Here is a 14,142-nt window from a genome sequence, read left to right as displayed (position 1 = left end):
CCTCAAATAACACCTGAATTAGATGTTGCTCCATTTCTTTGACCCATTCATTTTCTCTAGGATTTGTCTCTGTCCTCCTTGCTATTGGTGCCGAGAGCCACAAAAGTACCCTACTAAATACAAAATACAACCCCACAGTAGAAGCTGAATCAAAGCCCAGCCCATCAGCAGCAAATTTTTCAAGAACATCATGTATTTTTTCAATTTGTTCCCCATCTGTGAAACTTTTGTGCTAAGAATCAATAAATTGAAAGGAAAATGTCCTGAAGGCCCTCTCAGCTCCTCTTCCACCTCTCTTAATTATACCCAACCTGTACATTTCAGCATGAAGTCTGAAAAGCTATTGAAAACACTTAGACTGACAGGTTTAGAATGGTTCCCTGGGAGAGAAGCAGATCTTACTCACAGCTTTACAGACCAATGAATGGGAAAGAGCTCTTCATGCTACCTTACCTGATGCAACAGGGCATTCTAGAGAACCATTTCCCCTGGGTGAGATATACGGACTAGAGAAAAACTCAGAACTGTTTGAGAAGTTTAGTGCTTAAAATAAGCTGTGCCTGCTCTAGACTTAAAACAGCACAAAGGTTTGATTTCTTACACTTTGGTCACAGCATGATTTCATTTTCAGCTCTGGACAGCAGCTTTTAACCAACTAAAACCACGTTGCCCGAGGTATTGTATAGGAGGCTACCACGAACTTGCAATGACAGGTAAAGACTCAGAATGATGTAACAAATAAAGCTGTAATTGGAAACAGTTTCAGCAAGCGTTTGATTTGTTAGTCATTTGAAAACCTTTGCAGCACCAACTTAAGCAGTTAAGAGATTTCAGTACTGCCAGAAACAACTTTCAGGTTTGATCCTGGAAATGCCTCCTCAGCTGAGACCAGGCAGGCAAGCCGCAGGGGAGGGGAAGGGTCAGCTTGGGCTTAATTCACAGAGAGGAGAGCAAGAGGTCCAGAACAGCTCACGTGGACTTGAATTCTGTAAAGGCCCCCCAGTCCTGCCCTCATACGTGGGAAAACGTGTTATTTACCTGTGGCAGTCAGCAGCAAGGAGCAGTCCTGTCCATTCAGGTACTCCATTGCTGTGATCCTGGTGTAGCGAGGGTTCCCGTTGTGGAAATAGTCCAGCTTTTCCCCTTTCTCCCAGTCCCAAAAACTGGGGGAGGAAAAAATATCAAGTCAGTTCTTTGTTCTCTGTGCAAGCTGTAAAGAGATCTACTCATTACAGCAAAACTAAAAATCGTATACATTGGATACCAATTCAATTTGTTTCTCTCCTTTGGTGTTCAGCATTATTTTATTAACAACGTATGTCAACCTTCTGCAAAAGAAATAGGATAAAAGCCCAATTTTAAGTAACTATTATAAATCCGGCAGGATTCGCTTGCAGCTCTCTAACCCAGCACCTCCCATAGAAAAGGACTAGGTGCAATGCTTACAACTACGGCACTGAACTCGGGAGAACTCTGCCCCATCTCCCTGCCCTGAAAGAGGGAAGGATGGCCATGGAGAGGAGCGGGAGAAAAGGAACAAGCTATAGCAGTGCTACCCCGCGATAATCCATATGCGCTCTTTGATGTGCTGCTCTGAACCCACTTGCACGTGCCCCGAGGCAGCAGGGCAACGAGCGCTTGAGAGACCCGGGGAAACTCTTACCAGATGCTGTCTTTGTCGGCTACGGCGATGCAGGGCGTGAACGGGTGGAACTTCACCACGGAGGGGACACCCGGGTTCCTGTTGAGGAAGATCTGATCATCCAGCCGGGAAATACCTGCGGGGGGACAGGAGGCAGCCACGGCTCAGTGCCTGGGAACACCTCGCCCGAGGGACGGGGCTCGAACCCCGACGGCTTCCCAGAGCCATGTGTCACTACTCTCCTCCTCCTCACCCCTCAGTTCGCACCAACAGACCCCCCAACACTTTCCTCCTTCAAGAACCTTCTCAGATCCCAGTTATCTGACAGCCCCGACTCCTCCATGCTGATTTTCTCATGTCTTGAGGCACAAACTAAACATTGTGGTGACAAACCAGGGGGTCCTTTACTTTGGTAACTGAAGAGAACACAGCAAGCAAGCACAACCAAGCCCAGAGAAATACCAGTTTGCGTTGACAGAAAAATCAACATTGTTTTTTCAAAATAAAAAAAAATGAAAACGCTTTTTTTCAACTTAACATACAGTGTTCCATTTTAGCTTGTGGATTATTTATTCAACCTTCCATTTCAGCTCTTTTAAATTTTAGGTTAATTTGCAAATGAAAAATATATTTTCCATAGAGACATTAAACGATGGTTAAAGATCTTTCCCATCTTTTCTTTAGAACAGTTTGCTATTCATAAACAGTGCTGGTACCCCTGACACTGCAATTTTTTGGCACAGTATGAATTCATCACACAAAACCATAAGCCCAGGAGGCATTTACTCAGTTCTAGTTTGTTTTAGAATGCACCCATTTAATCTAATTTTCATTAAAAGATTGTAAGTCTATTTTAATTCTGTTCAATATTTCACATTTTCATTTTTTTTTAATGAATACTGGCATTTTAGTCACTCGGGTCAAGCAACCAAATATGAACACTGTTTAGAAAAAGATTTAACTTCTTCAGGCAAGCACGAAAAATCCCATTCTTTGTATTCCAAAAGATCTCCCAAGCCATCTCCTGGGGTCCAGTTCCATTTCTATATTACTTTGGTTTATGATATTCTGCAGTTTCACGACATTAAGCTACCCATTGTACTGACTCCAGCCCAGCAAACCTCCAGACGACGAGGTACATGCGGGAGGCTGAGCCTTGGGCAGTTCTTCATTCAGCAAATGATTATTTCCAACTCCACGTGCCTCAGCAAGCATCCCAGGAGAGGAACAGTCCTCACCCGTACAGCTCTGCCACCCGGGAATGCTGCCGGGATGATGCCATGAGAAGAGCTCCCATAAATGTCGCTCCCCAGCCTCTGTGGTTCAAGGCACACAGGCAGGAATAATTTTGGCATGCAAATTCCTGAGGGCATTTCATCGGGTTCCACTGTATTCGAATAAATTCCTGCACTGTAAGAATTTCAGCCCAACTGCTGCCTTGCAGAGGCATAAAGAGTCATAAATAAAAGCAATATCAGCTTTCCGGAGAGTACACGCTAATGAAACATGAACCTGAGGCACATTAGAGGGAAACACACATAAAGCCATACATACAAGCATTAAAAATATAATGGGATATAAGGAGTAAGCAATCATTTACAGAGTTCAGCAGAGTGGGGAACGTGAAAGACATCGCTGAGATGTCTTCTGAGCATGCGGAGGACACGTCCAGCAGCTCGGCAGGGCTGGTTTGCCATGACCGGCCATCCAAACGGTGTCTGACACACGTCAAACACTGCCTGAGCCGCCTTAGCCAGACCGCAGCTCTGAAGTTTATCCTACAATATTCTGCCTTCTAGCCCTTTAAGAACATAACCCACAGTATCCATCCAAACTTTACAGGACACAGAGGAAAAGCCCAAATGGTAAATCAATACCATCTGGTAAGGGCCTCTGAATTATCGATTTCATGCCGGCTGCTCTGGCTCTTGCGGGGGTGCCGGCTGCGATGGGGTACATGGCTGAAGAGCTCAGCTGCTGCCCATCAGCCGAGAGGGCTCGGGAGCCAACACTTGCATTGAAAATCGGATGCTCTGTCAATTCTTATAAGTGGGGAAGCTTGCTTTCATGGCAAGCTCCTTCCTCCTTCAAAGAAGTCATTACTCTTAGGCTCCTCCACTCCCACGCTGGACTCGACAGGTTAGCCAGCCTGGTGCTACGCGCCGGCTGAGCACTCCACTTGTGACCGAGCGCGTCGTTTTCTAACACGGCGCTGTAGTCAAGTTTTCAAAGGGGAAGGCAGACATTTGACATCTAAAGTGGTCACTCCCCTGATCTGGCAAACAAAACCAGCAGCTGAGAATGGAAACAGGAGTGATTATTAGCGAAAAACCCTACAGCAGCATCACCTCGCCTGCACATGGGAGAGAGCATGGGCATCTCTCAAATCTGAGGGTCAGCATGGGGTTGTTATTAATTGGGGTTTTACAGTTCAGCGTCCTGACTGAGCGCAGTGCTCGGAGCTCAAGGAAGCTGCCTGCAGCGTGGGCAAGAGGGAAATCACTCACCCTTCTGGATGATCTTCTGGGCTTGCTTCCTGACACGAGCGTTGCGCAGAAACCGCCACTCTCTCTCCTTGCGAATCTGGCTCTCCAAGTCATGCTCTTCTGGGATCTTTTGGTATATCAACATATTCACAACAAAAAACAACAGTAACCATCAAAACTCCGTGAATTACCTTTGCAACGCACACTCGCACATGCACGTCATACTGAGCCATAAATTCTTTCAGGTCCCCAGCTTCAGAGGCAGTAAACGGAGGAGCCCATGGGACCTTATGTTATTAAATATTTGAGCATCTTTCTGATCTACATCTTCCCCATCATCTGTAATCTCTTCCCCTTTCCTTTTGCTGTCCTATATTTTGTTTTGTCTTTAAGCCATAGGCATTTCTCCAAATCAAATGACATAGGGTTTCTGAAGAGCCACGCACATTCAAATCACCCGGCACTGTACCACACACGATGGGTTGGTAAGGCATCTCTTGCTACCGTGCACACAGTCACCGTAACTCCTTTCCTCCCTAAACAACACAAGCCCAATTCCAGTGCAATACAGATTACTCCGATTAGCACTTTTCAGCTGAAAAGCATCACGTAGCAGTCCTGAGATTAAAGAGAGAACACAACTTTGATACAGACAGAAAGCTCAGAACACATTAAAATCTTTCTTTCATCGCTAATAGATGACTGCAGGCCAAAAAAGGCATTATTCTATTTTCAAATCCCCAAGATGCTCAAGTTACCAACACCACATTTACTAGTAATGGCAACCGTTTCAGTTTCCCATACCAGAATTGGTTGCAAGAAAATGACGGCCCCGTGTCATCTATGTTTGATTACACACAAACTTCAGTCTGAGATTAGAGAGAGGCCCTGGAGCAGCACACAGCCACTCTGATCTACTTTATTATATTTATTCACACCCCATAGCTCCAGGCTTCGGCATACTACCAGGGTTTTCCTGCAAAATCTGTCCTCTAGCCAGAAGGCCAGTTCGGGATTCTGCACCAGCGCTACCGGCAGCTCCTGCCAGGGATTTGGCAAGTCAAGGCGCTGCTGCTAATTCATACCCTTAGTCAAAGTACAGGATCAAAAGGAATAAACTCATATGATCTCATCCCCAGAACCACTGCAGGAGTTACACATGATGTCTCTTATTTAATGCTTAAAAAATTATCCAAGACTAGCAACACCACTGCTCTAGAAACACCCCTGGATCAGTTAAGGAGCTGAGCTACAGGACTCTAATCTAGCTTCTTTTGACGATGGCTGTTCCAAAAGGAGTATCTCCTGGAGAAGGGAGACATAAAAGACAAAGTCCTTTCACTCCTTCCCCATTCCCCACAAACACACAGGTTTTTTTCCTGAATAAGAAAGTACTTAAATCGCCTGTCACTATTATATATACTGTCTTCAAAATGCACTATACTTTGGAAAACAACTACTACTGAGCTGAAATGCTGCTTCTTCAAAATAAATAAAAAATAAGAAACTCGCCCTCCACCTTTCTCCCAGCAGAAAAAAAAAAAAGCAATACTATTTCAATTTTTCAAGAATACAACATCTATTACAAAGGCAATGACAAATGACCAATAATTTAAAGCAATAAACAAACCTAAGATAAAATACATCAAAGGAGATTTGAGAGCAGAGAGATTACACCTACACCTTAATGAAAATCCAGCTTCTCTGGGAATAAATTAAAGTAAGACCTAAAAGGCCAGGGGAAGAGAAGGGAATGAGCAGACTGGTAAATTCTACAGGCACCCAGCAGCTTTCAGAGTTTAGGACTAAGAAATACGCCATTATGCAGTTGAGCAAAGCACTCTTCGTTCCAGCAGATAAAGAATATCAGATTAAAGGAGTTGCTGGGCTTCTCAGGTCTGAAGAAAAATAACTCTTCCAAGGAGCCTGAGCAGGCAGTTGTTTTTATCATCCAATATCAGTAATAAAGATTTCTCCTATAACGAGATCTCTCAGGGTATGGTCCCTAGATGCTATAGCATCAGCAGACCACATGTGGCAAGACAAGCCTGAGACACGGCTGGAAGTACGCTCAGTGCAAGTGACTGTGGGATGTAATACTGACGAGAGGGAGACAGCGTGCAGGCTCCCAGGCGAGAGGAACAGCGATGCAAAAAGGCACATTCGCAGGCCGGGACAGTCCCACCAGGCTCACTGAGACCAGCCAATACCCCTCCATCCGTGCTACTCGGGGACTGCCCGTCCTCCCAAGCTCGCTAGGACAGCTTCTTCCTTGGCCATTGCTGAACAGCAGTGAATGGGTTTTGGTGGCAGAAGTGGCCTTTCCATTCAAAAACTCACTTGCCTGGTGTGTCCTGCATACCACCTGCAAGCGGAGGAGCAGATGGCAAAAGGGACTGAGTAAGAAACCAAGACAGAAGTATGGCCAGCACCACCTATAGCTTGTCACCGATGGGATGACAAATCTTTGGGGAAGTTCTGGCAGGCTGGCTTGTGAGAAATCTCCAATACTCCTTGTGATGTTGAAACTGTGTATGTTGATTGCTTTGGAGACAATAAACCGCCAAATGTCCAATCATCAAAGGTCCAACCACTAACAACCCGAAGCACACACACCTGAGATCCTTTCAGAAATGCAAGTGAAGACCTGCACCATGAATGCAGCAAGAGCGCAAGATTTGATTGTAAAAAGAGCACAACTCCTCCTCCCCAACAACGTCAAAGCATTTATTTTTGAAAACGCACATACAGATCCTTTTAAAACTGCGTGCAACTATGCGCTTCTCGCGTGGTACCACTGACCCGCCAGTGGACATCGCCGAGAGGCTGCAGCATGCAGGCCAAGCTCTCCGATGGGAACGCGTGTTCACGGAGAGCAGGCTGCTGCAGTGTGCTTTCCCAAGGTGCAGGAGGACGCAGGTGCTTGTTTCTCTCGACCCGTGCTGGTTCCTCCACCTCCTCCTTTCTAGGCCGCATGCAGGCAGGGCCCAGCTCCATCCTGAGAGTATTCACACACATATTGCACATCCCTTCTCACTGAAACCTCATCTTCTTTTTGCACGGCCTCTGGAGCACATTTACTGTCCTTTCAACTGTAGCATTCTGCTGCATCCTTGAGTCCTGCATTCATCCGCAGGTCCTTAAAAAAGGAATTAAAATGGTTATAATCATTTCCTTAGGTAAAGCATAAAGGCATCCTTACTGCCCGCTACTTAAGGCTTTCCTCCTGCTGTCTGGACAGAACTGACAATGACAAAATCCTTCTGTATCTTGTTAGATACGATCTCTGATTGCTTTGACCATTCTGGAGACAACACTTGTGCTGGGTGATATAACAGTGATCTGTGCTATGCCAGGTCAGCAAAAGTGTTTCTTCACAGAAACCAAACACCCCCTGTCTCTGCTGCTGCACAGAGCTCCCTCCTGCAGACACCCTGAACTCCGGGGCAGGGCAGCAGTCAAAGCTGACTCTGTAGACATATCAGGAAAACACCAGGGAAAGATTATTTCACTACCTCCGATCCCCAGCACATGACTGAGATCCAATGCATGAGTAAGGCACCAACTGATGAGGGGAGAGAAGGGCCCTGCCTAGATTTTCCTGCATGGAATTTGATCTAATCAGGTGCTTTTTGTTTCAGTTCTCCTGTCTGCATCCTCACTGCTGGTGCACTGCTTGAATGCGACAAATCTGAAAGCTGAACATCATCTCCAGCAAAAGCCCTTCCTCCCCCAGAGCAGCAACAAATGGTGATGCCTTTACCTGACCTGTTCCACTTTGGGTGCTCCGGCATCTTCCTGCAGCACCTGCAATTCATGTCTGCTCTAGGGTGGCTTCTGCTTCCACAATCATCTGTTTGCCATCTTTGTTTTCCTCTTCTTCCTCTGAAGACGTGAGCAAAAGGGAGTCCCAGATGCTGGCCCAGAGGATTGCTATCTTGTGAAGGGTTATATCCATGTATCGCTTTACGATGCAATCCAGCTCCTTGCAGTAGGAGAACACTAAGGGCATATGTTGAAGTCTTGGCTTTGGTACAGTTGACTCAAATAACCACATGCTCTGTGCCAAAGGCTCTGCAGATGGGGGATGTCATCACCTTGGAAATGGTAAGGGAGGTTCCTGCAAAGATGCTTCCGCCAGGATCTGTGTGTGTCCAAGAGCTTCCCCCAGGTCCAGCTGGGATCACAGCTGAAAATGCCCAAAATACACTCGCTGAGCGCTAGATACTTACTTTAGGTGGCTCCATTTCTGATCCAGACTCTGGGTCTCACCAGTCCCGGTGTTACCATTAAGCTGATTGATGCTGGTTGGAATTTGGTGAACAGGCAAGTTAAAAAGAAAGTCATGGGGCCTGAGCCTGCACAGGAAGAAACCTGGCACGATTCTGTGATACTGTGGGAGGGTCATGGAGCTTTGAAAGAAGAAAAACGGCAAAAATAATGCAGAAAAATCCCTGTGTGTCCTTCCAGTGTGTTATCAGAGAGTAAACGTACAATACCGTTAATGAAATAAACTCTATTGAACTCAGCCTTAAAAAGCACTGCAAATAACTGTAACCTAGCAGAGATGCTTATACTATTTCAGTTAAGAATGACACAGGCGATTGGTGTACTTCTTCTAAACAGGCAAGGTTTTGACCGACCGAGCAGAAAGAGTCAGAGCACGCAGGAAAAATGCAATCCTTTCCTCCCATGCCCATCTGGCTGCGGAACAGAGCTGTACGGATGGTCTCGTCAGGAGGGAGCAAGGATCTATGAAAATATGAACCCCACAGAACACGTCACGAGGGAACTTCTGGTGACAAACAAGCCTGGGAGTATGTCAGGACGTGTGTGTAGCAGAGAGCCGTGACCTCTAGCCCAGCTGCTGCTGGCTGGAAAAGCAGAAATTATTATTCAAAAGAACTAATTATTTAGGCTCATCATTCATGTCTTTGTCTCCCTCCCAGGCAGCTCCCATTTAAGCGCCAGAAAGTCATTTTAGTAAACAACAGCCTGGTTTTGGCTGTTGCTCAGCTCTCCTCCAAGCAGAGCTCCCAGAGGGACGTGGGAGTCACAAACAGTGCTACACGATGAGGATCATGACATGCCACCGATTCCTAACATCTCTGAGCTTCCACTCAGACAGAAACCAATTACGATTCTGAAACCTCCCACCAAGCAGTGCCATTTAAAAGCCAGCAAAGTTTTTCTTCTTTAACACTTTGTCTCTGCCTCTCGACATGGAAGTCAGCGTTTGGAGGGGAGCAGGGAAGATCCAGCAGACAGCTCCAGTAGTAAATACAGATTTTCCCTGGTTAACGTTACTGCAGCAATTGCATGGAAAGCTTGCTTCTCTACCAGGACTTTGAACAACGGCCAAGACACAGTGCTGAAGTTAAGGCAGGGATTTATCAGGAAGGATTTCTTATGTAATTCTCACCTTCCAGGATCCTTACCAGCTCCTGCCTGCATATTCTGCCAGTCCTGGAAATAACAGATGCTGGCTCCCGCTCTCCTTGACTCAGGGCTTCCTGACAGCTGGCAACAAGGTTTTCCTGTGCCTCTCAGTCCAAGACCGCCTGTGGTTAGCAGAACAGCCTTTTGCCGCAAAAGTTTTCAGGAAGAGGAAAGACTTTTGTAGAGATCAGAGCTAGGGCAGGGTATCTGTTTTTTCTGGCACACTGAGAAGTCACAATGCAGTATTTTCTTTCTGCATTTATTTGATTAGACAATCAAATAAATCAAATTTGGTATGATGGCTTGAAACTGAGCCAGTGATTTACACTGGAAATTAATCCCTCAATCTTTCCAGTGAAAGCATTCTCAGAGCAAGGTCTATGAAGCAAAACTAAATTCATAAATTAAATATGACTAAGATGCACTCACAGTCATTTTATGTTTATTCATTACAGGAACAGTTGTCTTGTCTTTCCCTGTTTATGATGGTAGGCTGCATCTCCAAATGAAGTATTGGCATTAAAACATCAACGTCATCTTTTTCCATCAGTACTCGGTAGACTTTGCTCTTTGCCTTTTTCATGAGGCTGAAGTTCCCAAAAGACAGCAGCCACAAGCCAGGGCTGTTTGTTCCTCGCTGCTGCAGGAACAGCGATTCTAGGAAAGGAGCACTCTACAGGAACTCAGCCAACACCCGAGCTACTGGATGGCCAGTCCTGCCCGATTACACAAGCAGCAATCAAGAAACACCAAAGAAAGCCCTTGTAGAGGGACTTCTCCCCGTCCCTCGCACACACACCACCCACTCTAATTACAAAGATACATATAATTCCCTGTTAGTACAGCATAACGTGCAAGTTTCTGCAGAAACCCTCTACTTGACCTTTTAAAAGCTGCTTTACAGCAGTAATGGGGAAATCAATTCTCTTCCTTGTTTTATCAGAAAATGCAGTTTTGTTTTGCTCAAATTTTACCTAAAACATTGCTGTTGAGGACAGTCTGTGCTCAGAAAACTCAACCCAGCAAGTATTTCCAAATGAAAACACTTAGGAAACTATTAAAAGAACCACCGCTGTCATACATGCTACCACTCCTGCTACGCTACTAAAAGCTGAAGAGACGGACCACTGCACACGTGGTACGCACAGGGACGTAGGCTGCAGCACCTTAGGTCTCATGGTGAGACATCAAACGCTCTGGGACTCACTGGGGTGCAGGGGAGCCCTCAATTTCCATGACTCCCCCCTGCCTGGCTTCTATGAATTAGTACAGGAATGCCCCACATTTTTTCTTTCCTCTCCTAAAGTAATTTTCTCTATTTTATGCACATGAAGTACTCAACCCATACACACACAAAGCTCCCCATCTACACACTGAACCTGCCTTTGATTGGCTGTCTACCATGATTTATTTTATTAATAAAGACACCCCTCTTCACTGGGAAAAGCTTTCCTTAGAAAGTAGACAAATGTTTTTAATAAGAACTAAGAAATGGACATCCTCCTCCTCTCGTACTCTCTTCTGGACTTGAATCAAGACACCAAAACTCATCTTGATGAGAGAAAACCCTGGTTTAAAGCTTGACCAAGCAACGAAACGCCACAGGCCAGATGTACGTCCTAACGAATTATTCTGCTAATGATATCAGAAGAAAGTTAATTTTGCTAGCAGCTGAGGAAGTGTCAGGCAATCACTTTACCATCCAGTCTTTCCTCCTGGTGATTCTCTAAAGAAATCAAAGCCACACAGAAACAGGCTGCCATGTAACTAGTTTTCTGATGTCCTTAAAACTTGGGGGCAATTACCTCACCTCATCGCCAAACAATTTAACATGCCTAAAGAGGGGAAGGAGCGGTGACGGACGGCTCAGTGGCAATTTCTGGATGAGACAGCACATAAAAGGTACAACTTCTTCGTTATTAAGATTTAAACATCAGTGGTTGCATATAAACATCCATTGTGGAGTTGCTCAGGTAGTGGCATTGACACAGACTGTGCATTGTTATTCACAGAAACTGCAATATCTCCAAGAAATTAAGCTGAAAGTTCTGTTACAGTTTTTGCTGCTTGACTCCCAAAGTACCTGGAGGCTTGCCTTATCATGTTTGCTCATAATAAGGCAAGATTTACTGCTTGTTTTTATTTCATACTTTAAATTGAAACCTGATCTTTGGCTAAAAGATTCTGGGAATGTAACAGTTTCTCTTTCCAGTTACTGACGATCTTTGCCCATCTCTTAAGAGCTCTGTTTTGTTTTTTTCCTAGAACAAGGCTTCAGTATATCTCTCACTTCACATAAAGCCAACTTAGTTACCAGAACACGCTCACTTCTAAAGACATCCCAGTGGAGATTTGTCATTACCGCCATCATTCTTTGCCATAATGGAACTTTTTTTTTTAAACTTTAAAAAACAACGATGATGCTTCCAAAGTTTCTCCCAGGCAGTCATGCGGACGGCCAGTCACTATCACCTTCTCCTTTTTAAGGTAAAGGCGTCCACCCAGGGTGGTCGTAAGCAGAGCACAGCTCTGAAGTCACGCTAGAGAACAGAGTCAAGCTGAACTTCAAGCAGAGGGTATGTTCTGCTGCCACTGGGATTATGTGGTCTTCACTTAGGGCAGCAGTCTCCACCATTTCTCTCCTTGTTTTAGCATCATCACAGCCAGAAAATTCAGCTAGAACGTCAGAAAGAAAACAGCACTTCTCCTCCTCCAGCCTCTCACAGCCCTTTCTGGAATAAAGGGCCTTCCTTACTCCATTTTTTAATATTAAAAAAAATAAAATCATTTTTACTATAATAAAATTTTAAATATACAGACAAGCGCAACATTTACAATGAAACAACCCTGCGATGCAACCTGCAACTGTGCAAAACTGGTGTATCCAGACCAACTGCAGAACCTCTCCTCATTTTTACATTCTTTCTTGAACGTGCCGCATGGGCTGCAGGGCTTTTCTTCTGGGCTCCTTCCCTACCACTGTCCTGTCTGTCACTAACTCTTCTCCTCCCTCTGATGATTTCTTCCCTCTTACTTTACAAGCACAGTGGTCACACAGCTCCCCAGAGCAGCATGATGCAAGTAAGTCCATTCCTTTCCCTCCCCAGACTGCAGGAAAAGGAAGGCAAAAAGAACAGAGAAAGCCACTAGCCTACGCTCAGGACAGCAGCACTTTTCAGGAGCTGCAGCGCCGTGATTCAGCAAGCACACGCAGCGATAACAAAGTATTACCTTCATGACTGGCTGAGCAAAATACTTCGCACTCCAGTCACAAAACCCCGTCTGCACTGTGGCCGAAATGAAACTTTTGTGTCCAACGGTATCATCGGCATCGTCAGTAGTCTGTCCAGAAAGAGAAGAGGATGTTAACCCATGACCCACGTCCCTCCCATTCACGTGGGCAAGATGCATGCACAGTAATACCCAGATTGCCTTCAACACATCACCGGGCAGAAAAAAGCTCAAACACATTGCCAAGGATATGAAATTTTTTACATCTAGCTTTAAGATCACTGTCACTCCATTAACTCTTTGGAAATGCGCAAATTCCCTCAGCTGCACAGCACAAGACATAATCAGGCTACTGCATGAATCAGGGCTGAAGCATCAGTGTATCATCAAAATGAAATCCCAGGATGAGTTTTCTCACGGTCTCCCGAGCATCTGGCATGAGAAACAGCGGAGCAGTGAAGATGATTCAGGATAAAGCACAGCCGGACACAGCTTCAGATCAAGGGCACACATGCATTGAGTATCTGTTACGAAGCACAAGACATCCAAAAAGAAAACAGAAAGACCAGTCCATTCAACCAGGTTTCATCCATTTTCTCAGAAATATGATCCAGGCTAGTGCTGCCATCCCCATGAGAAGTGAAGGTGTTCCTGCTAAGGCTTCAACGGTTTTATTTTTTGTAATCGCACAGAAGAATTGACTCTCCACCTCCGGTTGCTTCTGCGAGATCACTCATTAAAGAAAGGCAGAAATGCCAATTTAAGTGAAGAGCAGTTACTTCTCAGTAACTAATCCGAAAGCTGTGCTGTCCACTTGTCCTGGGGACCGCAGTGCACACATCTCACCGCTTCAGATGGGAGAATCCTTCCTTTTTATAGTACCAGGAGGGAGAAGGGGAAGGTCAACGTCCTCCCCCATCAGGCTCTGTGCAGAGCACACCTCTGCCTTTTCAGTTTCTTCCCACCCACAGAGCCAGCACCAAAAAAATTCCCTGGAAATGCGCAGAAGTAGAGGGAGAGGTAGACACAAAACTGTTGCCAGATGGCTGAATCCTGAAGAACACTGACCATGGATAAGTAATAGCCTCTATCTTCAAGTGATGGCCACAAGCACATCCGAGCGTGCTTGGACTCAACCATATTCATCCGACATGACTCATCTGAAGGTGACATTCAGAATCCTTTGTGCATACTAAAATCTGACTGATTGCTCTACTTGGCACCACATCAGTCCTTCATGCTTCTGTAAATGGAAAAGTGCCCAGTACCTGATGATGACTGTCTTTAGAATGCTAAAACGTATGGAAAACCCTTGTTGGCTTCCTTGCACGCCGAAAAGAGGAG

At 45.4% G+C, this 14,142-nt stretch overlaps 1 protein-coding gene across 5 annotated transcripts in view; it reads right to left on the bottom strand.

Moving 5' to 3' along the window:
* Window positions 1–14,142, bottom strand: part of RPTOR (regulatory associated protein of MTOR complex 1) — a 160,169-nt gene that overhangs the window by 22,156 nt on the left and 123,871 nt on the right. For all 5 annotated transcript variants that reach the window (XM_087750829.1, XM_087750827.1, XM_087750825.1 and 2 more), the window contains 4 exons: window positions 12,799–12,909; window positions 4,150–4,255; window positions 1,664–1,778; window positions 1,039–1,163 (listed from right to left, as the gene is read on the bottom strand). In XM_087750829.1, the coding sequence (XP_087606955.1) occupies window positions 1,039–1,163; window positions 1,664–1,778; window positions 4,150–4,255; window positions 12,799–12,909 (457 nt within the window). The remainder of the gene's footprint in view (window positions 1–1,038; window positions 1,164–1,663; window positions 1,779–4,149; window positions 4,256–12,798; window positions 12,910–14,142) is intronic.

The sequence above is a fragment of the Nipponia nippon genome, unplaced genomic scaffold (genome assembly GCF_047370975.1).
Source record: "Nipponia nippon isolate SJK-2023a ecotype South Korea unplaced genomic scaffold, ASM4737097v1 scaffold_14, whole genome shotgun sequence".
NCBI lineage: Eukaryota > Metazoa > Chordata > Aves > Pelecaniformes > Threskiornithidae > Nipponia > Nipponia nippon.
This window is presented reverse-complemented; position numbering and strand designations above follow the sequence as displayed.